The 22,807-nt window shown below is 51.1% G+C and overlaps 1 protein-coding gene across 5 annotated transcripts in view; it reads left to right on the top strand.

Annotated features, from left to right (window-relative positions):
• Positions 1-22,807, top strand: part of ATP9A (ATPase phospholipid transporting 9A (putative)) — a 122,068-nt gene that overhangs the window by 6,521 nt on the left and 92,740 nt on the right. For 4 of the 5 annotated variants that reach the window (XM_061127521.1, XM_061127525.1, XM_061127522.1 and 1 more), the window contains exons 2-3: positions 19,571-19,715; positions 21,924-22,037. In XM_061127521.1, the coding sequence (XP_060983504.1) occupies positions 19,571-19,715; positions 21,924-22,037 (259 nt within the window). Of the gene's footprint in view, positions 1-18,411; positions 18,557-19,570; positions 19,716-21,923; positions 22,038-22,807 lie in introns of those variants that run through there. The other variant, XM_061127523.1, reaches the window with a different exon arrangement.

The following is a 22,807-nucleotide window of genomic DNA, read 5'->3' as shown; positions in this document are numbered from 1 at the left end:
GCCCTCCTCCAACGGATCTTCTTGACCCAGAGATGGAACCAGCGTGTCTCCTGCACTGGTAGGCGGGTTCTTTACCACTGAGCCACCTGGGAAGCCCAGATATGGCCAGATGCTTTGATCGTGGGCATGTTCCGCTCAAAGCCCTCCAGGGAACCACCTCACTAGGTGCTTTGGCCCCACGCTGTCCAGCATGGTAGTCACTAGCCTTCTGTGGCTGTGTAAATTCAGGTTTAAAATAATTCAGGTTAAACATTCAGCCCCTCAGTGGCACTAGCTATGTTTCAGCGTCTGGTCCCCACACACGGCCAGTGCCTGCTGGACAGGTTGGCACAGAAACCAGCAATTCCACCCTGGCCGCCTCCTGATCTGATCTCAGCGCGCTTCGGCCCCTTCCTTGTCCAGCCGCGGGATCTGTCCTCACTGTCTCCTCCCGGCCCCCTCTGGACGCAGGGCCTCTGCACATGCTGTCCTCTGCCTGGAAAGTCCTCCTCTCCCCTGTTCATCTGGTCGAAGCTCCGTCTTCCGTTAAGTCCCACTGAAGCCTCAGGTCTTCAGGGGAGACTTCCCTGACGTCCCCTCTGCAGAGCAGGTCCCGTTCTGGGGGCCTCTCGGAGCACCTGCTCCTCTTCTATCTTGCTCAGTTGCAGTTAGACGTGTCCTTGTGTGATCCTTCAGCTGGGAACACTGCGGGGCCCTGGCTGGGGACAGGTTAGTCACCATTGCACGGAGCCTGGCACGGACTAGGTGCCCAACACACCCTTCTTTTTTTTTTTTTTTTTTTAAGAAGAGAACAAGTCTACACTTTTATTTACTTTTCAATAAGTTTAAATCCTTGAAGGTACAGCGTCACTCCTTGAAGGGCCCACCAAGAGTCGGATTCTGTGTCCAGTGGCCTTGGCATAAAGAGTTGTTTTGAAGTTTGGTATGAACCATGCTACTGTTTCCACAAGACGTGTTACCTTTCTCCAGGTTACTCTGGTTTTGTTAAGTTTTCCTCCAGGAGTTACTGTGTTGTTCTTTGTTTTGTACACAAAAGCACATCTCTTGCCAAGATAGAATTCAGTGTTATCCTGAGCATGTGTGTGTGTGTGCGTGCGTGTGTGCATGTGTGTGGGTGCTCACTTGCTTGGTTGTGTCTGATTCTCTGGGACCCCATGGACTGTAGCCCACCAGGTTCCTCTCATCTCATGGGATTTCCCAGGCAAGAATATTGGAGTGGGGTTGCCAGTCCCTTTGGATCTTCCCAACCCAGGGATTGAACTGGTGTCTCCTGCATTGGCAGGGGGATTCTTTTACCACTGAGCCACCTGGGAAGCCCAGTATATCTTCAGTTTTCAGGAGAGCTGTGTGCCCCCTCCGGTTCCATAGACCCCACTTGTAGCCAGCGAAAATGGCTATGGACCACAGCCTTCCAAAATATTTGTCATTTTAGAAGTCTTCCTCCTAGCAGGCCTCCACAGGGGCCAAGGTGACTGAAAGGGCCCAATAAATCCTTGTTGAGAGAAACACGCCTGAAGCAGATCTCCCGTTTATAAAAGAAATAGAGCCGCCTCTGCCCTTGAGAATGGGGATGGAGGAACCTTTTCCAGCCGGTCCAGGCAGAAGTCTCCATGTTCTCAGCTCTAAGTCTGTAGGACGCCTGTTGGACATCCTTGAACTGCTGCTCGATAACCATCTGCTCCTGTGTTTTCCTGGCTTGGAGGTCTTCCCTGGTTGGGGGGATCAAGTCTGCCTGTCTTAGCCCCGTGGTCTGAAGGCAGGGCTGGGGGTGCCCAAGGGGCTTGCGACGTCAGTACCGGGCCAAGACACCAGGCGCCCTCTGTCTGCCCCTCTCTCTCCCTCCGCCGAGGGGCCCAGCCCTTCCCCTCCTGTGATGGGCTCTTGGCAGCCCGGGCAGGCTTGGCAGCTGCCCACCCGGAAGCGGTCTCTGTGCCCTCTGCCAGCCCAGCTGCACGGGTGCCATCCACTTCCTGGTACGGCCTCCCTGTCGTGGGCCCGCCCTAGTGCTCCCTGCCCAGGCGGGCCCAGGCGGTGACATCGGCTGTGAAGTTGCACACACACGGCCAGGTAGAGATGCTGAAAGGGAGCGCTTGGGCCGAGGACCGAGGAAGGCCAGGGCGCCCGCTGCACACCAGTCCCCAGGGCGGCAAGGCGGCCGTTTGACCTTGACCTTTGGCCCCCATCCCTGCAGTCAGTGGGAAGGAGGAGCCAGGGTATGGAATAAGCCATCTTTGGACTTCTTGGGCTGTTACTTCTCAGCACAGAAAGTCCTTTCAATATCTGCACCCAGGTGCAAACGATGGAAGTCACCAGTGAGGGCTGTCCACACTTGATGGCCACCTTTGGGAAAGGCCACGGAGTGGCTCGAGCTTCACTCCTGAAAGCGACTGGGCTTTGGTTTAGTTTGGAAAGAAGAAAGCCCACCGTAGCCTGCTGTTTTGATGACTTTTACCTAAAGGGAGAGAGTGTGCTTAGTTGCTCGACCGTGTCCGACTCTTTGCCACCCCATGGACTGTAGCCCGCCAGGGTCCTCTGTCCTGGGATTCTCTAGGCAAGGATACTGGAGTGGGTTGCCATGCCCTCCTCCAGGGGATAGTCCCAACCCAGGGATTGCATCCAGGTCTCCTGCATTGCAGGAGGATTCTTTACCGTCTGAGCCACCAGGGAAGCCCAAGAATACTCTAGTGGGTAGCCTATCCCTTCTCCAGGGGATCTTCCAGACCCAGGAATCAAAGGAGTCGGGGTCTCCTGCACTGCAGGCAGATTCTTTTCCAGCTGAGCTACCAGGAAAGCCAGAGAGAGAGATGGGTGCTGATTTATTTTAAAGCGAGCTTTTGCTTTATTTATGTGACTTTGAAAGATTGATTTATGCATTCAGAGCTTGGCCTGTGGAAAGCATCGCCAAAGATCACTTTAGGTGGCTCAGGGCCAAACATTGAAAGGCTTGCAATTATGTTTATGGTTCCCTCTGTTTATGCCAAGCGATACTTGTCTTCTTTTTGTAGTAGTGACAGAAGTTTCCTTTTTGCATACGTTTCAGTAAAAAAAATACAGAGTCAATTTAGAAGTATGAAGTCATTAATAGTTGGGGAGCTTTGTAGATGTGCCCGCGTCATGGCTGACATTTAGGAAGCGGTGGGTTTGCTGACATGGTGCTGTTGGTCTAAAAATATAATGGCATTGTTAACAAGGGGAAAGAACAGGGATAAGCTGGTTGTGCTAATAGAGTTAAAATTCTAAAAAAATTTTTTTCTAATTTTATTGAAGTACAGTTGATTTACACTGTTGTTAGTTTCTGCTTTATAGTAAAACGATTTGGTTGTGCATTATACATTCTTTTTCATATTCTTTCCAGTATGACTCTGTACAGAATATAGTGGGACTTTGTTGTTTATCCATCCTGTGTATAATTGCTAATCTCAAACCCGTGGTGATTCAGTGGTAAAGAATTCGCCTGCCAAGACAGGAGGCGTGTGTTCGATTCCTGGGTCAGGAAGATCCCCTGGGGAAGGAAAAGGCAGCCCACTCCAGGATTCTTGCCTGGGAAATCCCATGAACAGAGCAGCCTGGTGGGCTGCAGTCCACGGGTCGCAAAGAGTCGGACACAACCAAGCCACTGAACAAGCAGCAACAATCTGCAGTTCCCAGCCCGGCCTCCCCCACCCGCTCCCCCTTGGCAGCTGCGGGACTGTTCTCTATGTGGGTCTGTGTATGTTTCATGGATGAGTTCCTTTAGATCATACTTTAGATTCCACACGTCAGCGATATCATATATTTGTCTTTGACTTACTTCACTTGGAATGGTAAACTCTAGGTACATTCATGTTGCTGCAAATGGCATTATATCATTCTTTTTTTCCCCATGGCATGGGGGATCTTCCCCAACCAGGGATCCAACATGTGCCCCCTGCATTGGAAGCGCAGAGTTTTAACCACTGGATCACCAGGGAAGTCCATTTCATTCTTTGTTATGGCTTAGTAACATCTCTGCATATTGGTTCCACCTCTTCTTTATCCATTCTTCTGATGATGGACTTTTAGGCTGCTTCCATGACTTGGCTATTGTTAATAGTGCTGCAGTGAACTTTGGAGGTGAATGTATCTTTTCGAATTATAGTTTTGTCCGGATGTATGGCCAGGAGTGGGATTGCTGAATCATATGGCAACTCTATTTTAGTTTTTTTAAGGAACATCCATATTGCTTTCCATAGTGGCTGCACCAATTTGCATTCCCAGCAGTGTAGGAGGGTTCCTTTTTCTCCACACCCTCTCATGCATTTGTTATTCGCAGACTTAAAAAATCCTTTTTATTTCGCCAAGTCATCCAGGAAAGAAATGATTTTAAAACAGTGGTTAGTTTGCCTTGTTGATTGGGAGTCTTATCATTGCTTTAATATCGTCTAAAGTTTGAGGGGCTTGTGGGAGAGGACAGTTGGAAGGGGCCCCGTGGAAAGAAAGGCTTCCTGTGTGAACTGGCAGTCTGGGTGAGCTGAAGGCTGTTGCCTCCTTCCCGTTAAATCTCTGTGGCATTTGCCCCGTGCCAGGGTAGAGCCTGCTGGTTGCCCTGCCTGAGAAGGAGCCGCCTGCGGAGGGAACAGTGCCCTCCCTGCGGAGCCGGGCCTGGCAGGTCGCCTCCCTCCACCCGGCCATCTGCTGGGCCACGGATGAAGTCGGGTTTGGCCAGCCCTCAGCCTCCGCACTGTTGATGTCTGACAATTCTCTACCGTGGAGGTGTGTCCTGTGCGTGGTAGGAGTTTGGGCAGCAACCCTGGCCTCCACCCCCTGGAGGCCAGTAGCACTCCTGTGACCTAGGGGCCCCCCAGCTGGGACAACCCGAAGGGTCCCCAGACATTGCCACGCCCCCCGGGGGTGGGGGAGTAGGAGTGGGCGGGACCACCGCTTTTAGGAACCCCTGGATGAGTGGAATGTTCTGTGAATAGCCATAGCCTTTGTTGTCCTTCAGGTGAGTCATCATCTCTTTAAAAAAATAAAAGAAAAACCTGTTGGGCAAGAAATTCATGTTTGGACCATGTTCTCAACTCTGAGTTCAGCTTCTTGACTAAAGAAGCCGTGAGCTGTTGGAATAGAGCCTTTGGGAAGTGTTCTGGGCTGACATGTATCCCTGCCTGAACTTACACCCCAGGGTCCTAACCCCGCACCTTAGAAAGGGACGGTATTTGCACACAGGGCCTTTAAAGAGGTGATCAAATTAACACAAGCCATTACGGCGAGCCCTTAACCAGGCTGAGTGGTGCTCTAGGAAGAGGAGATGAGGATAGGAGGAGAGACACCAGAGATGAGAGGACAGTCTCCGAGGACCCAGGGCAGAGGTGGCCGTCGGCACGCCAAGGAGCGAGGCCTCCAAAAATGCCAAGTTTGCCGACATCTTGATCTTGGACTTTCCAGCCACCAGAACGATCAGAATATAAATTTCTGTTGTTTAACCACCCAGTCCGTGGTATTTTTGTATGGCCGCCTAAGAAGACGAATACAGGAAGCATCTGCTGGTTGTTTGTGGGTGAGGAGTCTCTTGGTGTCAGTGGTAAACTTTTATTTTAAACCGATGGATAAGTTCTTCAGCAGTTTTCTTTAGACAGTCCAGTCTCCCTCAGCGTATTGCAAAGTCACGTGCGCTAGAGCTGGGTACCACAGGCTCCCGTAACCTAAAGCACAGCCCGTGTGCTCCCCAGGGAGGAGGCACCGGTTCCAGATGTTTCCTTGTGTTTACAGAGTTTACGGTGGTCACATTTCCAGTTTGTGCTTTGGATGGTTGGTTCACTGATTCTTGTCACTCGGACTGTGCTAGGTTAGTCTGCTGAGAATTATAAGAGTTGCTCACTCCTGATGTGTGCTGACTGGGCTTCCCTGGGGGCTCAGACGGTAAAGAATCTGCCTGCGATGATGCAGGAAACCTGGGTTCAAGCCCTGGGTCAGGAAGATCCCCTGGAGAAGGGGATGTCTACCCACTCCGGTATTCTTGTTCTGGGAAATCCTATGGACAGGGGAGCCTGGCAGGCTACAGTCTGTGGGGTCCCACGGCATCGGACACGACTGAGCGCCTATCACACTATTGGGTTGACCAGAAAGTTTGCTCTGGTTTTTCCGTGAGAGTTTGCGGATACCTCTGAACGAACTTTTTGGCCAACCTAGTACGTGCATTGTTTCTGGCGGAAGCAGAGACCAGAAATGATGTGACAGGGAAATTTTAGAAACTTCAGATTATCCCAGTGATTGTGAATTCTTCAGAAGCATACTTTCTGTTTTTAGGGTTAGTTTGCATGTTGATCCTTATTTTCCTAATTCACTGTCTGTGAGGGAGATGTTCCTGGTAGGGGAGGAAAAGGGCGGAACATCTGTTTCTGAAATGTCTGGACTCACCCTTGAATCTGAATACCTTTTAGCTTGTATGAAGCAGTCAGTCCCCGGGGAGGTCCAAAGACAATGTAAAACTGGAGAACTGCCCCACCTTCATGTTCTTCCCTCTTTTTTTGTTCTCCAGATTAAAGGCAATTTGAGACTCTCGTAGAAGGGATGACACAACTATGTCTGGCTAAGTCAAAGGACCAGGAAGTAAACAGATAAGACCACTTGTCCCACGGGCAGGGCTTTTTTTTTCTTCCTTAACTGATTAAAAACTATGCATATATGCACATCCATGCATGTGCACACACAGGAAAGTGCGTTCATCTTAAACGCACAGCTTGATGAGTTTTCATGAAGTGAACGCACTCCCGTAACTGGAGGTGAATAAATCGGCTGTGACCTCAGAAGCCTCCCGCCTCTCCTTCCTCCCCCGCCCACCCCCCCGGTGTCCTGAACCGGTGTCCTGACTTCTAACAGCAGAGACTGGGCCTGTTTTTGACCTTTAAGTGAATGTGGTCATGGAGCAGGTGCTCACTCATGCCTGTTAATTCTTGCTGCATCTTTTAGTTCATAAGGGGTGACCATGCTGCCTGTTTATTAGAGTTTGCTCACTTCCTTTGCCAAATGAAGTCCGTGTAGGAATCAGTCATTGATCTGTGAACAAGGAGGGGTTCAGGAGTGTCGACCCTCAAACAGTCAACAGTCCAAGGACTGGGCCTGCTATCTTTGCCTCAAAAACAAAAGAATTGATAAATGACTCACCCAAGGGCAGAAGCTGAAACAGTTTGGATAGAATCAGGACTCAAACCCTAGTTCTTTTTTTTTTTTTAAACTCTTTGTTTTATATGGGAGTATAGCCGATTATCGGTAAAGAATCTGCCTGCAGTGCAGGAGACCCGGTTTTGATCCCTGGATTGGGAAGATCCCCTGGAGAAGGGAATAGCAACCTGCTCCGGTGTTCTTGCCTGGAGAATCCCATGGGCAGAGGAGCCTGGTTTTTCTCAGTATATTCTGCAGCTTGATCTTTCTTTTTTTCTTTCTTTCTTTTTAATTTGGCCAAAGGGCATAAGGGATCTTAGTTTGCTAATAAGCAGGGATCAAACCCATGCCCCCTGCATTGGGAGCTCAGGGTCTTAACCAGTGGAACACCAGGGAAACCCCTTTTTTATTTTTTTTGCATTTCTTATTTTTTTTCCCAAGAATCAAAGTAACTGGTTTATAACCTTATGTGCTTCATGTGAACAACATTTTATTTCTGCTTCTGTATACTCTACAACCAAACACCCCTTCTTGAGTAGTTTGCATCTTAAGGGAAGTAGTAAAAAAGTCTTAAGTTGTATTTTAATTGTAAAGTGAGTGCATGTGTATTAAAGAAGAATTGAAGAACAGAGAAAACTATTGAATGAGACTCGAGTATTAACTTTTCCCTTCAACGGCAGCCATAGTTAACACAAACTTTTAGCATATGCTGCTTTCTTCCTGTCTCGTATCCACGTGTACATTGTTTGGTGAGTTACACCCATGCAGCACGTGTGCTTTTATTTGCTTTTATTCTCACCCAGCGTTTTAAGGTAAGGCTTTGGTTTGGCATTCTGATGTGCTTTGTAAACGACACTTTAAGTGGCAACATGCTCTCTCTTTGAGGAGGCGTCTTTAATTCACATAACCCAGGACCCTGTGTGTTCACAGGTTGTTTCTTACTGTGTTGTCACTTTATATTCGTTCTGAACGCTGGCCCTCCAGAGCAGAGGCGGCCGGAAGACGCATGGAGGGCGGTGCAGGGAGGCCCAGGCCTGGGTTTCCGTGACCTCGTGTTTGCTGCGTGACTGGAGATGCCCCTGTTTAGGTCCGTCTGATGCGGCCCGCGATCTCGCGTGTTAACCGGGGTGGACCTTTGTCGGACAGCCACTGATGGGCCCTGGACAGCCGGGGCTGCCGTCCTAGCGCTGCAGCACGGGGCTCGGCGGGGCTTGGGGAGCCGGCGCTTGCTGGAGAAGAGCCCCGGCACCTCCACCAAGGGTGGCTGCCAGGCCCTGCCTGGACCTGCCTAACCCGCCCAGAGCCCCCCCTGGCTCCCACATGGAGACGTCCAAACACTAGCATCTTACTGTTTTCCAGTATAAAAGCAATAATTTCTGTTAAAGGAAACTAGTGCTTTCTCTTATAGAAAAGTTAAAGTTGCAGCAGCTGGAATTTAAAGCCCAACTTCCTCTTGATACTAGATAAGTTTCCTTCTGGGCTTCCCTGATGGGTCACTGGTAAAGAATCTGCCTCAAGGTGCAGGATACGCAGGTTCTATCCCTGGGTCAGGAAGATCCCCTGGAGAAGTAAATGGCAACCCACTCCAGTATGCTTGCCTGAAAAATCCCAAGGACAGAGGAGCCTGGCGGGCTACAGTCCATGGGGTCACACAGGAGTTGGACATGACTTACTGCCTCAACAACATATTTCCTTCTGATCTACAGTTTTATCAGATGGCTATTAGGTGACCTTATTTTGTTGGGTTTTGCTGTTAGAAATTAAAGTCTGCAGAGGCAGTCTTGATGCATGAATTTTTGCTACATCTTGGACAGCTTTCATGGGCTAGCATCCCCAGGTCTCTGGGTTGGATGGAGCTGGTGAGTATTCAGGGGCTCTCACCATGTCTTAATCACTGAGCCACTCTCTGGAAGGGCCCTGCTGTGTTCCACCCTGGAGAAGCCAGAACGGCCGTGCTCCCCGTCAGGAGACGGGCGGTGGCCTCCTCCAGTCATTTGCCTTTTTCCTTTTGCCTAGTGCATACCCACGAGATTGGGAAAGTTTTAAAAAAGGAGAGTAAAAGAAGTAAGAACGTAAGTTTTTTCCTTTCTCTGTTGACTGCGTATCAGGCTTCCTGTTTCCGAGTGTCTGAGACGGGTGGAGCTGGAGGGCAGGGGCCCGCGGCTGACTGAGGCCCAGCCGCCCGTGGGCGCTCTGTGTGTGGACTGGGGCCGAGCGCCTTGTGATACTGCAGTTAGTGGTCATGAGGGAGAACAGCGCAGGCATTCAGTAAGTGTTTGCTGAGTGAATAAAGGTCCTCGTAGATACAGTTTCTCCTGACAGAGCTGCGTGCAGACATCATGTCTACCGCCCTGCAGAGAGAGGAGGGCGGTAGGAGGAGGTTCCATTCCCGGGGGGCAGCAGCATCAGGAGAGGTGTGACTGTGTCCCCCTTGGACCAGCCCCTCCACCGCCTGATTCCAGAAGTCGACTCCCCACAAGCGACAGGTGCTGTAACTATCTGGCGCTTTACAGGCGCCCTTGGAAGCTTCGCTTATGGCCATGCGGAGCTGTCTCAGCACAAAAGCCACTCCCGGTGGGCAGCGCAGAGGCTGGGCTGTGGTCCAGGCCTCCAGGGGGGCAGGGGAGGAGCCGGGCTGGGAGGGAGGGGGCTTCCCGGTGGAGGCGCGTCTCCCTGGCCCTGTGACCCTGGCCGGGTGAGTTCGGCTCTCTGAAAATGGGCGTCATGATGACACTGCTCGGGGGATGTGAGGACCGGATGAGCTGATGTCTGTCGCGCTCAGGCCTCAGTGTGTGGCCCATGACAAGGGCAGGAGCAGAGAAAGCCACCGTCCAGGGGTCCGTCTGCCGTGGGCACCTGCTCATGCCCAGGGTTTTGCTCTCCTGTGTATTGCTCTTGTGAGCATCGTCGTGCGTTTCCCCTTGGTCACCTTGTACCAAAATGTGTGTAAGACGCGTCCAAGGTAGCCTTCTAGGTGAGAGGATCTGAGCTTTACATTTACAGAAGTTGCTACATTGACTTGAACTCTTTCACTGATACACAGTAGTCCCACCTTCTCTGAGCTTTTGCTTCCTGTGGTTTCAGTTAGGCGCCAGGGACCCAAGAATCCTAAAAGGAAAGTTTCAGGAGTAAATGGGTCGTAAGTTCCACATTGGCTGCCGTTCTGAGTCGCATGGTGAGACTGTGTGTCTTGCAGCTCAGTCCTGCCCTGGACTTGAACCGTCATTGTTTGTCCCGCCTGTCTGGCCTGGTAGTCCCTCAGCCCCCTCTGTTATCAGAGCGACTGTATCGCACCCTTATTTTACTTAAAAATGGCCCCAAATAATGTTGTTGGCATTTGGATATGTCACAAGGAAGCTGTAAAATGCTTCCTTTAAGTGAAAAGGTGGAAAGTTCTCGACTTAAAGGAAAAAAACTTATGCTGAGGTTGCTAAGATGTACAGTAAGGATGGATCTTCTGTTCATGAAATTGTGAAGAGGGAAAAAGAAATTCCTGTGAGTTTTCGTGACTTCAGACTGCAAAGATTATGACCACAGGGTGTGATGAGTACTTAGTTAAGATGAGAAAGTCATTTAATTTGTACTGTAAGATGTTTTGAGAGACAGCCCACATTCACATAACTTTTATTGTTATAATTGTTCTGTCTTATTATCAGTTACTCTTGTTAATCTCTTACTGTGCCTAATTTATAAGTGAAACTTTATCCACAGGTCTGTGTGTTTAGGGAAAGCACAGTGCCTGTGGAGTTTGGAATGGCCCTCGGCTTCAGGCATCCACTGGGGGATCTTGGACTGCGTCCCCCATGGATAAGGGGGGCAACTGTGGTCTTGTTTCTTCTCCAGACAGTAGCATTCCTGTGGCCAGAGATACTTCAGACTTCAGTGGACTGCTTCCTTCTTTGCATTTGTCTGGATTTTACATTCTCCCAGTTTAAAAAAAGTCTAGCCAAAAATCTGTCCCAATTCTGGAACAAAGAGCAAAGTTTCCCTTCATGCCCTCCCTTCCATTCCTTCCAGTCCCCCCCCCCCCCGCCCCCCACCGCCCCGAAGCGCTTAACAGGTGGGGTCACGTCCTCTAGTCCTTCGGGACCGGCCGTTTCGTATGGCAGCTCCTAGACTCACATGGCTGTTTTTGGTCATTAAAGTAGTGAACTAAAATTTAAATTTTGTATTTCCAGTGCTCAACAGCCACGTGTCGCTAGTGGCCGCTGTGTTTGATGATGCAGCTGGAGAATATTTCCCTCGTCACTGACATGCAGGGGACAGACTCGGGACTGTTAGCATTTTTGTTGTGGTACAATCACTAAGTCACCTCCGACTCTTTGCGACCCCATGGACTGCAGCACACCAGGCTCTTCTGTCCTTCACTATTTCCCAGAGTTGCTCAAACTCATGTCCATTGAGTCAGTGTTGCCACCCAACCATCTCATCCTCTGCCACCCCCATCTCCTTTTGCCTTCTGTCTTTCCCAGCATCAGAGTCTTTTCCAATGAGGCGACTCTTCACATCAGGTGGCCCCAGTATTGGAGCTTCAGCTTCAGCATCAGTCTTCCAATGAATATTCAGGGTTGATTTCCTCTAGGATTGACTGGTTTGGTCTCTTTGAAGTCCAAGGGATCCTCAAGAGTCTTCCCCAACACCAGTTCAAAAGCATTAATTCTTGGCATTTGGGCCCAGATAATCCTCTGGATGGGGCCAGCCTGTGCACTCTGGAATGTTCAGTAGAATCCTTGGCTTCTACCCAGTAGATGCCATTAGCCCTTCCCTTCCCTGAACCTGCAGTTGTGATAACCAAACTTCTCTCTAGATGTTGCCAAGTGTCCCCAGAGGCAAACTGACACCATACTCACATTGAGAACCGCTGTTGCCGGCTATTTTCTCTATGTTGCTTTGTAAAAAACATTGTGTATATTTAGTGTACAGTATCATCTAAGTTTCAGATGTACCGTGCAGTGGTTCACAATTTATAAAGGCCGCAGTCCATCTATAGCTATTATAAAATACTGGCCACGCCCCCTGTGTTGTGCAGCATATCCTTGCAGCTCGATAGTAGTTGGTACCTCTTAACCCCTTCCCCCCATCTCGCCCCTCTCCCCAGGCACCGCAGTTGGTTCTGTGTGTCCGTGAGTTCTCTGCATCGCGTTTAATTTTCCCTTGCATTCTTCCTGGCTCTGCCCAGTGTCAACACTGAAAACTCTAGATTTCTGGACTCCGGCTTCAGGGAGGGTGGGTGCGTCACGAAGTCAATTTAGCAAATATTTACTGAGTGCCTGATGCTGGCCGCAGCACCGAGGCAGAAACGATCGTTTCTTTGGAGGCGGCTCCTTGTTACACTGGTTACGTTTTCCAGAAACGCCGTTCCCTTGGCACGTCCCCCTGTAATGTTTGCTTTTCCCCTTGCGTTTGCCCAGATTGTGCGAAACCACCGCATCTGGCCACCAGGCTACTGGCCATCAAAACTTCTGTCTGTCCTAGAGTCAGACCATAAGAAGGTCCCCTTTGGTTTCTCTTTGTTTAAACGGTCTAAGCTGGGAGCATGTAAGCTCAGTTATTTCTCGCCTTCCATCTTAACCTAGTTTAATCGCTGTTGCTAGCAACAGGTGAGAAATTTTTCATGTTTTTTTAAGTCTGAAAAAATAACTCAAGAGAAATAATATCTACTATTAGTGGAGTGCCTGTTATGTGCTAGGCATTGCTTACTCCCTTTGTATATAAAGTCCTTAATCCTTTTGATAATTCAGCAAAGCAGGTCTTATTACAGACAGGAAGAGAGGGAAGCATAGAAGATGAATTGTCCAGGGGTGCACAGCTGGGGTGGAGCTGGGCTGGGGTTTGCATGTAGGTCTGTCTGGCTTAAAAGCCAGTGTTCAGGGACTTCTGTGGCAGTCGAGTGGTTGAGGCTTCATGCTTCCACGGCAGGGTTGGATCCCTGGTTGGTGAATGAAGAGCTGACGGTGCCAAATAGCACAGCCGAAAAAAAGGAAGCCGGGGTTTATCACTTAGCCCACGTGGTCCTGCTGTTCTGAAACTGGGACTCCTATTCCTTCTTTTCCAGCCTCTGCATTAATTTCTCACACTCAGAGGTTCTATCTTGCAACCCCTGTCCCCAAGCCTGTCTAGAAGGTGGGGTAGGAGCTAATTTGTCTGGGAAAGTGACAGACGGCTCAGTTTGGTGTTGAGAAGCAGCAGCAGGGTGGCAGCTGCCCCCACAGCTCCAGGCACGCCCCCCTTGGACCTCCCGTGGGGCTGACTTCCACCCCTGCACAGATGGGGTGTGAGGCATCTGCTGGAAGAAGAGCCGTGGGTATAAATCCAGATGTCAGGTGGGGCCCTGGCTGCTGCCTCTTCTGTTTGGACTGACGGGGGTGCCGGGGGAAAACTGCGTTACTTGGAAATTTGCCACCGAGCCCATGGCTTCGCTGCAGGACAGCGGTTCCCCAAATACAGGCAGAAGCTGGCTCCAGGTGCTACAGTGGTGATATCTCAGTAATTCATGGACAGGAAGTAGATCTCATGCAGACATATAGTGAGACCCTTAACTTCCCTTTTCAGTTTTCCTTCAATATTTCTAACCCTATCAGGGCCCACTTTCTTTTCTTTTTCTTTTTAATTTATTTTTTTTTATTGAAGGGTAATTGCTTTACAGAATTTTGTTGTTTTCAGTCAAACCTCTTTTTTTAAACAAAAATTTGGCCGCGCTGCAGCTTCACTGCAGCCTGCAGGCTCATCGATGGATTGAGCGAGGCTGAGTTGTCCCGTGGCATGTAGGATCTTTGTTCCTCCCCCAGGGTTCGAACCCACGTCCCCTGCATTGGAAGGCGGATTCTTAACCCCTGGACCGCCGGGGAAGTCCCAGGGTCCACTTTTGAACAGCTGACACTTGCTAATGTGTGTGCAACCGAGAGAGGAAGCAGCAGCTCGGGGCCCAGGGCCCCTGTGTCCAGTGGGAATTTAGTAACGTTCGCTTCTCCTGGTGTGGACTTTGTTGTTTACCTTCTGTTTATGGCAACTGATGCTGGTTTTCCATTTATGATAGTGGTATTAAGTTACTTTTTTAAAAAAAGGTTTTGTTTGTTTATTTTTATTTTTTGGCTGTGTAGTGTAGCATGTGGGATCTTAGTTCCCTGACCAGGGATCGAACCCAAGCCCCCTGCTTTGGAAGCCTGGGATCTTAAGCACTGGACTGTCAGGGAGGTCCCTTCTGTTACTTTTTAAGATACACTGATAGAAATACAGGGCAGGGACTCTCAACCAAGGCGTAACTGGCATTTGGGACCCGCATCATTCTTGGGGGGCGGAGGGGTTGTCATCCTGGGTTTTCTAGAATGTATAGCAGAATCTTGCCCTCCTCCACCTAGGAGACACCAGTAACTACCCGCCTTCTTCCTGCTGAGAAACACTGATTTAAGATATGCAGATTGAGAGGACTTCCCTGGCCCCCTAGTGGTTAAGACTCCCACAGGGGACACGGATTTGATCCCTGGTCTGGGAACTAAAACATTCCACATGCCTTGAAATGCAGCGCCCCCCAACAAAAAAAAAAAAAAAAACGTGCAAATTGAGGCAAATTTAAGAACTTAGAAAGTGGAGGTGGTTGGTATGTAGAAATCCCGTGTGTGTGTGTGTGTGTGTGTGTGTGTGTGTGTGTGTGTGAAAATGGCTGGAGATTTTGGAGAGATTGCTTGGCAAATTGCCTTCAGTTGGGGGTCTACTTACTGATGTTCCTGTGGCTGAGGTTTGGTCCACAGTGAGGTGGGAGGAGGGGCCTGGCCAGAAGCTGTAAAGCCGCTTGGTCCAGGGGAAGCTCTGTCGTGCTGGAATGTTCTCTGTTTGCACCGTCCAGCACATGCCACTGGCCACCTGTGACTGCGGAACACTCAGAATGTGGCTACTGAGAATGAGGAACTCAACTCTTATTTTAAGTAACTTCAATGTAAAACTTCCATGTTTGCACAGCGCAGCCCCGAAGAAATCAGCGTGGAGAGGTCAGGATGATAAGACCACAGGCTTTAAAAACTTAGAAGTGAAGATACACAAACCAGTAAAAATGAATCTTTACGGATGGTCCAGTCACGTGGCAGACAGGACTATTAGGAGATTTTGGGCAGAGGTTAATACACCCACTTAACATTGGCTTTGCCAACTATGTGTGTCCGACTCTTTGCAGTCCCATGGACTGTAGCCCGCCAGGTTTCTCTGTCCATGAGATTCTCCAGGCAAGAATACTGGAGCGGGTTGCCATTTCCTTCTCCAGGGGATCTTCCCGACCCAGGGATTGAACCTGCATCTTCTGCATTGGCAGGCGGGTTCTTTACCACTGAACCACCTGGGAAGCCCGACATTGGCTTTAGCAAAATGAAATAAAAACAAAAACCAGTTTACTGATGCCTGAGACTTGGGCTTCCCAGGTGGTGCTAGTGGTTAAAGAACCCGCCTGCCAATGCACGAAACATAAGGGACCTGGGTTCGATCCCTGGGTCGGGATGATCCCTTGGAGGAGGAGGGCGTGGCACCCCACTCCAGTATTCTTGGCTGGAGAATCCCATGGACAGAGGAGTCTGAGGGGCTACAGTCCGTGGGGGTCCCAGAGTCAGACACGACTGAAGTCACATAGCATGCACGGAAGACAGGAGGAGCCCAGGAGACCTACGCTCTGCCCCCGGGTGCTCAGAGCCTCTGGGGTCTCTGCATCTTCCTTGCGACTCCATTTTTCAGGCTGACTCTCCCTAAACGGGAGCAAGGCAGCTGTCTGCCTGCAACTCCAGGCTGCTTTTCTGCCACCTAAACAACCGCAGGGTGAAGGGCACGTCTTTTCTGGAATTTCTAGCGAAACCCCCAGGCAGGCTTGTCATCGGCTCCTCCTCTGAGCCCATCAGCGTGTCGAGGGCTTTGCTTGGCCAAGCCTGGGTCCTGGGCTCATCATACCTGGAGCTCAGAGGTGGGGTTGACATCGGCTGGATCAGGTGGAGAGATGGAGGGAAACTGACTGACTGACTTCTGATGAAAGAGTAAGTGCAGGATACGAGAAGACTATATGGGGGCCTCGGCTGAGGGACTGGACTCGAGGCGGGACGCAGTTAGACAGGGGCCCCCCTGAGGCTGGGGTGCCGGGCTGGTTGCTGACGGTGCAGTTCAGGCCGTCGGACGGCGGGAGCGGAGCTGGCCTGCAGGCGGGCAGGGGGCGGCAGGCACAGCGGTGGTTGGCTCACCGGTGTGAGGGAGCCGGAGCCCGCAGCGCCCCTGGTGAACGCCGGCAGAAGGGCCCCCAGACAAACCTGGTGGGAGAGAATCCCGGCGCTGGCGTGGAGGGGCCGGGGCCCTGGGAAGGTGACCCGGGGCCACAGCGGGGCTTGAAGGGCCCGAGGGATGGCAGGTGCTGGGCGCGTGGCCGACTCACACGCAGATGCTGCCCACCTGTCCCCCTGGCTGCGGCCTGGGAAGCTGGAGGGTGCGGGGTGGGGGCCGCCTTCTCCTCCAGGGGCGTGTCTCCAGCTCCTGGGGAAGCTTCGCACGTCACTGCCCTGAAGGAGTCGGTCCACCCCGCCAGCAGGCCCCGAAGGGTGACTGGGTGACTGGGGAGCTTGATGTGAGAATTCACCGCATGGCTCGGGCAGGGCAGCGAACATGCAGGCGGAAGGGCTTCGGTCTGCGGCTCGCTGCCCTGACCTCAGTGACACAACGGCCTTATTTTATCTTGTGCCAAGTGCTTGCCTGCTTTTGTATTTGTGAGGAAGTAGAAGCAAAGGCTCTTGTTCCAAAGTTAGGTACCCCCCATCCCCACCCAGGACCTGGAATCATGGTTGGACCAGGTGAGCACTTAATAAATGCTATTACGGATTTAGCTGAAAACGCACACACACATACACACGTAGACGCACATTTAGCCCCATACGTAGGTAATATGGGTACATTTAGCCCCACACACGGGTAATGCTGCTGCTGCTAAGTCGCTCCAGTCGTGTCCGACTCTGTGTGACCCCATAGACGGCAGCCCACCAGGCTCCCCCGTCCCTGGGATTCTCCAGGCAAGAACACTGGAGTGGGTTGCCATTTCCTTCTCCAACGCATGAAAGTGAAAAGTGAAAGTGAAGTCGCTCAGTCCTGCCCGACTCCTAGCGACCCCATGGACTGCAGCCTACCAGGCTCCCCCGTCCCTGGGATTTTCCAGGCAAGAGCACCGGAGTGGGTTGCCATTGCCTTCTCTGACACATAGGTAATATGCGCACATTTAGCTTCATACATAGGTAATATGTATCCAGTGTGACCAGAGAATACATAGGAAAAGGCCCCCCTAGCCCCTCCTTCCAAAGAAACCCACATTATCAGCTCATTATGGAAGTTTTCTGCACTTTCAAGCACGTCTGCATGTTATTTTCTTGGCTTCGTGCAAAGAATGGTGTCCTGGACACACCTTTCAGCCGTTTCCATTTAGCATATTCTGCAAATAGGACCATTTAGCACATGCAACTCTGTCTCCTCCATTAAAGACTGTTGAGCATCCCCTTGTATGAACGTTTCCTGCTTGTTTGACCAGCACCCACTTTTTTCCTTTAATATTTTTTTGGCTTCACAAGACAGCATATGGGGTCTTAGTTCCCTGACCAGGGATTGAACCCGTACCCCTTGCATTGGAATTGTGGAGTCTAAACCACCGGACCCAGGGAAGTCCTGACCAGCCCCCGCCCGCCCCCCCGACCCATGACCGATTCAGTTAGTTTCCGGTCTTCGCTGCCTCACGCAGGTTGCCCTGCATGACCTGCCCCTGGGCACACGCACGCCTGCAGGTTCAGTCTCGGAGAGGTTAACCTTGTAGCTGGCTGTATGGAAGCTTCTGCTAGCAGAGAGCAAACAGAACTCATTTAAACAGTCAGCCTGACAGTCTGTGGTTCTCTTCAGCTTTCATTAGAAACATTCCGCTCCGGGAGTCACCATTGCAGGATTATCACAGGATAGGGAGAGAATTGCTGGTCCGCGGCAGAGTGGAAGACCACGAGGAAGGTTTCTGCAAACGGAGGGGTGTGATTCTGCTCAGCGCATCCCCCTCCCCGTCCGTTCGGCCCTTTGCCCCACGCTGGCCTGCCTGGGTGATTCGCACCTACGGGCAGGAGCGCGGTTCGACTCCTCCCGGTTGCCCTGTGTTTCTCTGGCCGACACGAATGAGTTACTTAGAAGTGAAACCTGTGCTCATGGGAGCCACCACCAGCCTCCCTGCCCCACCCCCAGCACCGGTTTACTGGAACCAGGATGCTATTTTTAAGAAAGAGCATCGTGTTTCATCATGGAAATTTTGAGCATCTGAGCAGGCTTGCTGGCTTGCCAGAGTCCTGAGCCCACAGCCTGTGTGTGCTCGGCTCTGCACCCAGCGCCCCAGCAGGACATGCCTGGCCTGAAAGAGGAGGGACAGAAGGCAGGTCTGCCGCTGACAAGTAATTATGTAAGTCGTGATGGCCACATCGGGATGGTTTGCTTTCAGCTGGCAGCGTCTCAAGGGGCTGGCGGGGCTGGGCTTCCTCCGTCCCAGCTTGTGCGTGTGCTGGGGCCCGGCGAGGAGCTTTCCGCCTGTGGTCTCTCTACCGCAAGGGGCTGATGAGGGTCGTGATTCTCAAGACGCCTCGTTTACAGGCTCTCTTGAAGGATGCCGTGCCTTTTTTTGGCGAGAGTCGGGGTTGAGGATGTGTGTCTCAGAGCAGCCTGATTTCATCAGAGCCGGGCAGGTGCCCAGGTGCCCCTGGCCTCACACAGGGCACCTGAGGAGCTGCCCTCTGGGGGCAGCCCTTGAGGTCAGCTTGCCTACAGCTGGCATGCTGGCCCATCTCCGGGTTATGTGGGGCTCCAAGTCATCATCTTCCTGGCGTGTTCCTCCAGTGTGTTGCTAAAAAGGAAAGGTGGGAGTGGAAGGAGATTCTTTTCCTTGTCTTCTTTTATAATAATCTTGGTGTAACCAGCATCCTTGATAGCTTTGAGAATAAGACAGACCTGCTTCAAGGCCAGACTCAGCCGTTTCTCACATTTTGGCAAACTCAGGGGGACCTTTTTCAGCTATCCTGAGCTTTCCTCTCTCATCTGCAACATATCAAAGTGATAAAAGTTCTGTTGTTATGTATTTACTTCTTAATCTAAAAAAAACAAAAACAGACCCTGCTTTTTGAAATAATTTGGGCTTGGGGACAAAGCATCTTTTGTTTTTTTGACAAAGCATCTTTGATTTGGACCACGGGTGTCTTCTTAGATGCATCAACTCTGTTTTCGCTGCTCTCTAAAGGATGAAGCCCCAGATGGGACTGCGGTTCTGACCCAGTGAAGATGCTCTATAGAGAGAAGTTCTGGGAGGGCGTGACCTTGACGGTGTGGGCGTGGCCGTGATGGTGTGGGCGTGGCCGTGATGGCATGGGTGTGGCCTTGATAACGAGGGCGTGGCCTTGACGGTGTGGGCGTGTCTTTCCCACAGGTGCAGCGAGTGGCTGAGATGCTGCGGTGGAGGCGAGCCCAGGCCGCGCACAGTCTGGTTGGGGCGCCCGGAGAAGAGGGACCAGCGGTACCCTCGAAATGTCATCAACAATCAGAAGTACAACTTCTTCACCTTTCTGCCTGGGGTACGTACGGGCCGGGACAACACGGTTTTTTCCTTCTTACACCACGCGTGTGCAGTGGTACCAGTCTTGGCAGACCGAGGCACCTGCCGCAGGGTCTGTGAGCACCCCGTGCCTTTCCCACGTCACCCCGGCCACTGGCCGTTCACCTCCCTTAGACCTGAGCACCTGGAAGGGGTTGCCTTCTGTCTGCAAGGCTGTGAGACGCCACCTGATCAGTTGCAATAACTTCACATTTAGTTGGTGTGTTTGGCCTAAGAGGAGTGAAAAAAGATGTTTTGAGGGTCTAGCTTTGTTACAAAAAAAAAATCAGTGCCTATAGTTCCCCCATTACCATCTTGGAACACATATTCAGAATAGAACAGTTGGGAGCTAAAAATGTAGAGAAAATTTTTTTTTTAATTTGTCTCTTTCCTCTGGCTGTATTGTCTTAGTTGCAGCCCGTGGGGTCTTTTGCTGAGGCCTGAAGGCTCAGCGGTTGAGGCACATGGGTTTACTGGCCCCAGAGCATGGGGGTTCTTTGTTCCCCGACCAGGGATTGAACCTGCATCCTCTGCATTGTGAGGTGGATTCTTCTTTTAAATTTTTTAAAATATTTATTTATTTGGCTCTCCTGAGTGTGAGTTGTGACATGTGGGATCTAGCTCCCGGACCAGGGATCAAACCTGGGCACCCCTGCATTGGGAGCTCGGGTCTTAGCCACTGAACCAGCAGGGAATCCCGGGAGGTGGGTTCTTAACCACTGGACCGCCAGGGAAGTTCCAAGAAATCTTTTTAAGATAGATTTTAATACTTCCATCCAGAGAGACTTTCTATTAACATATTTGCTAATATTTATTTTGCTTAGTAGTATATTGTCCTGCAGTTGTCTGTTTTGTTCATTAATTTATACAGATCAGCAGACAAACCTTCTGAAAACCTTCCCCCCCCCCCCCAGCACACCCTTAAGTTAAATATTGATTTTTATCCATTGTGACCTCCAAAACTACACCAGCTGGCTGTAGAAGCAGCAGCAACAATCAGTTTCAAAGCTGAAAGAAAAAAAAAGTCACTGATTTACTGAGAGAGAACATGAAAACAGATACCTTATACCATAGTGTAAGGTCAGCCTGAATTTCTTTTTAATAATTGATTTATTTTTGGCTGTGCTGGGTCTTCGCTGATAACTGCAGGCTTTTCTCTAGTTGCAGCACACAGGGGTTGCTCTCTAGTTGCAGCACGGAGGCGTCTCACTGCAGAGGCTTCTCTTGTTGTGGGGCACAGGCCCTGGGGCTCACAGGCTTGGTGGTTGCGGCTCGCTGGCTACAGGGCCCAGGCTCGGTAGTCTTGGCCCATGGGCTTAGTTGCTCTGTGGCATCTGTAATCTTCCCAGACCAGGGATCAAACCCGTGTCTCCTGCATTGGCAGGCAGATTCTTTACCACTGAGCTCCGAGGGAAGCCCCTGAATGTTTCTTTAAGGGTGATTTTTTGACTGCATTTATTGCTACCTGGTTCAACTCCCTCCCCTGGCCCCCGAAATCTCAGTATCTAAAGTCAAGTGCAGGTTAATTTCTCATTCATGGAAACTCTGAGGCACGTCAGGCAACTCTTCCGCATCTCACAGCTACACCACCTGGGGTGTGGAACGTCCACGTCCCCATGGCAGAGCAGGAGCTAGGGCTGGACAGCGCCCTGAGCAGACGGCGTTTCCGCTCGTTGCCTGATGGCCAGATGAGTCAGGGTATCGGTGACACTCCCAGGGCACGTGGGGCCAGTGGAAACTGCCAGAACTCTCCTGCCACATGGGATGAAATTCTGCTGTAGTTACTGTCTGGCGTTGAAATCATACCATTGAGATCAACGTGTCTCTCTCTTGATTCAATCTTACAACCTAAGCCTTTCCCACCAAACCCTCTTCAGCGGCATTCGGAGTGGCCTTTCCTGCACTTGCAAAAGAAATAAAACCTAACAGCTATTGTCAGGGACCCCACACCCAGAGGTCCCCATTGTCTTGAATTTGGTGTTTAGAATTCCCACGGGTATCATTTGCATCTTTACTTTGACCCATGGTGTTTTCATCACCCAGGTGAGTTTTCCTAAACAACAGGTGGCAGAGTGCCAAGTGTACGTGCAGGTACCACGTGAGTTGTGTTCTGGGGGAGTGTTTGAGAGGTCACGTGTCTGCCTCGCTCCGAGTCCACCAGCCTCGAGTGTCTTCTCTCCCACTGCAGGTGCTGTTTAACCAGTTCAAATACTTCTTCAACCTCTACTTCCTGCTTCTCGCCTGCTCCCAGTTCGTCCCCGAGATGCGACTCGGCGCGCTCTACACCTACTGGGTTCCCCTGGTGAGTCAGCTGGGGCATCCTTTCGGGAGGATCTGAGGTTGGGCAGCCGAAAGGTCTCCATCCTTCGGGCAGCTGGAACAGGACGTGGCCTCTCAGAGGGAGAGGATGCCCCCAGGCCAACACGTTGGGAGCCCCCGAGGTTTTCCTGGTGACGCTCTGTTCTGCCCACCGCTGCGGTGCCTGGGCTCCTCCTTCTTTCCGTCTGTCTGCTGTCGAGTCTCTCCTTGTTTCACAAGCATTTCCCGCCTGCTCACCGCGGATTGCCAGGTACTGGGCCCTGGCACACAGTGGTCCCGAGAAAGGCAGGGCCTCCGACGTGGTGGCTTCTGCTCTTTGAATTGTTTTCTGTTTATGATGTGGGCGGTGTCAGCGTCAGGGGCTGACCAAGCGGCCGATTCTGTGCTTCAGTGAGTCTGTCTATGGAGTGTGAATGACCCGAGGCTGGTAAATAAATACATGGAGGTCTGCAAGGTTCTTCACCAGAGCTAGCAGTTTTCTTTGGAACAGTGGTGAAAGTGTTCGTCACTCACTCTCTCTGCAATCCCATGGACTATAGCCCACCAGACTCCTCTGTCCATGGGATTCTCCAGGCAAGAATAGTGGAGTGGGTGGCCATTCCCTTCTCCAGGGGATCTTCCTGGCCCACGGATCAAATCTGGGTCTCCTGCATTGCAGGCGGATTCTTTACTTCTGAGCCACTAGGGAAGTCCTTGGATGGGGGGGCGGTGTGGCCTTTTATGAAGTATTTTTTATCTTCAGGTACAGAGACC

This window comes from Dama dama, chromosome 23, assembly GCF_033118175.1.
Source record: "Dama dama isolate Ldn47 chromosome 23, ASM3311817v1, whole genome shotgun sequence".
NCBI classification, from domain to species: domain Eukaryota; kingdom Metazoa; phylum Chordata; class Mammalia; order Artiodactyla; family Cervidae; genus Dama; species Dama dama.
This window is presented reverse-complemented; position numbering and strand designations above follow the sequence as displayed.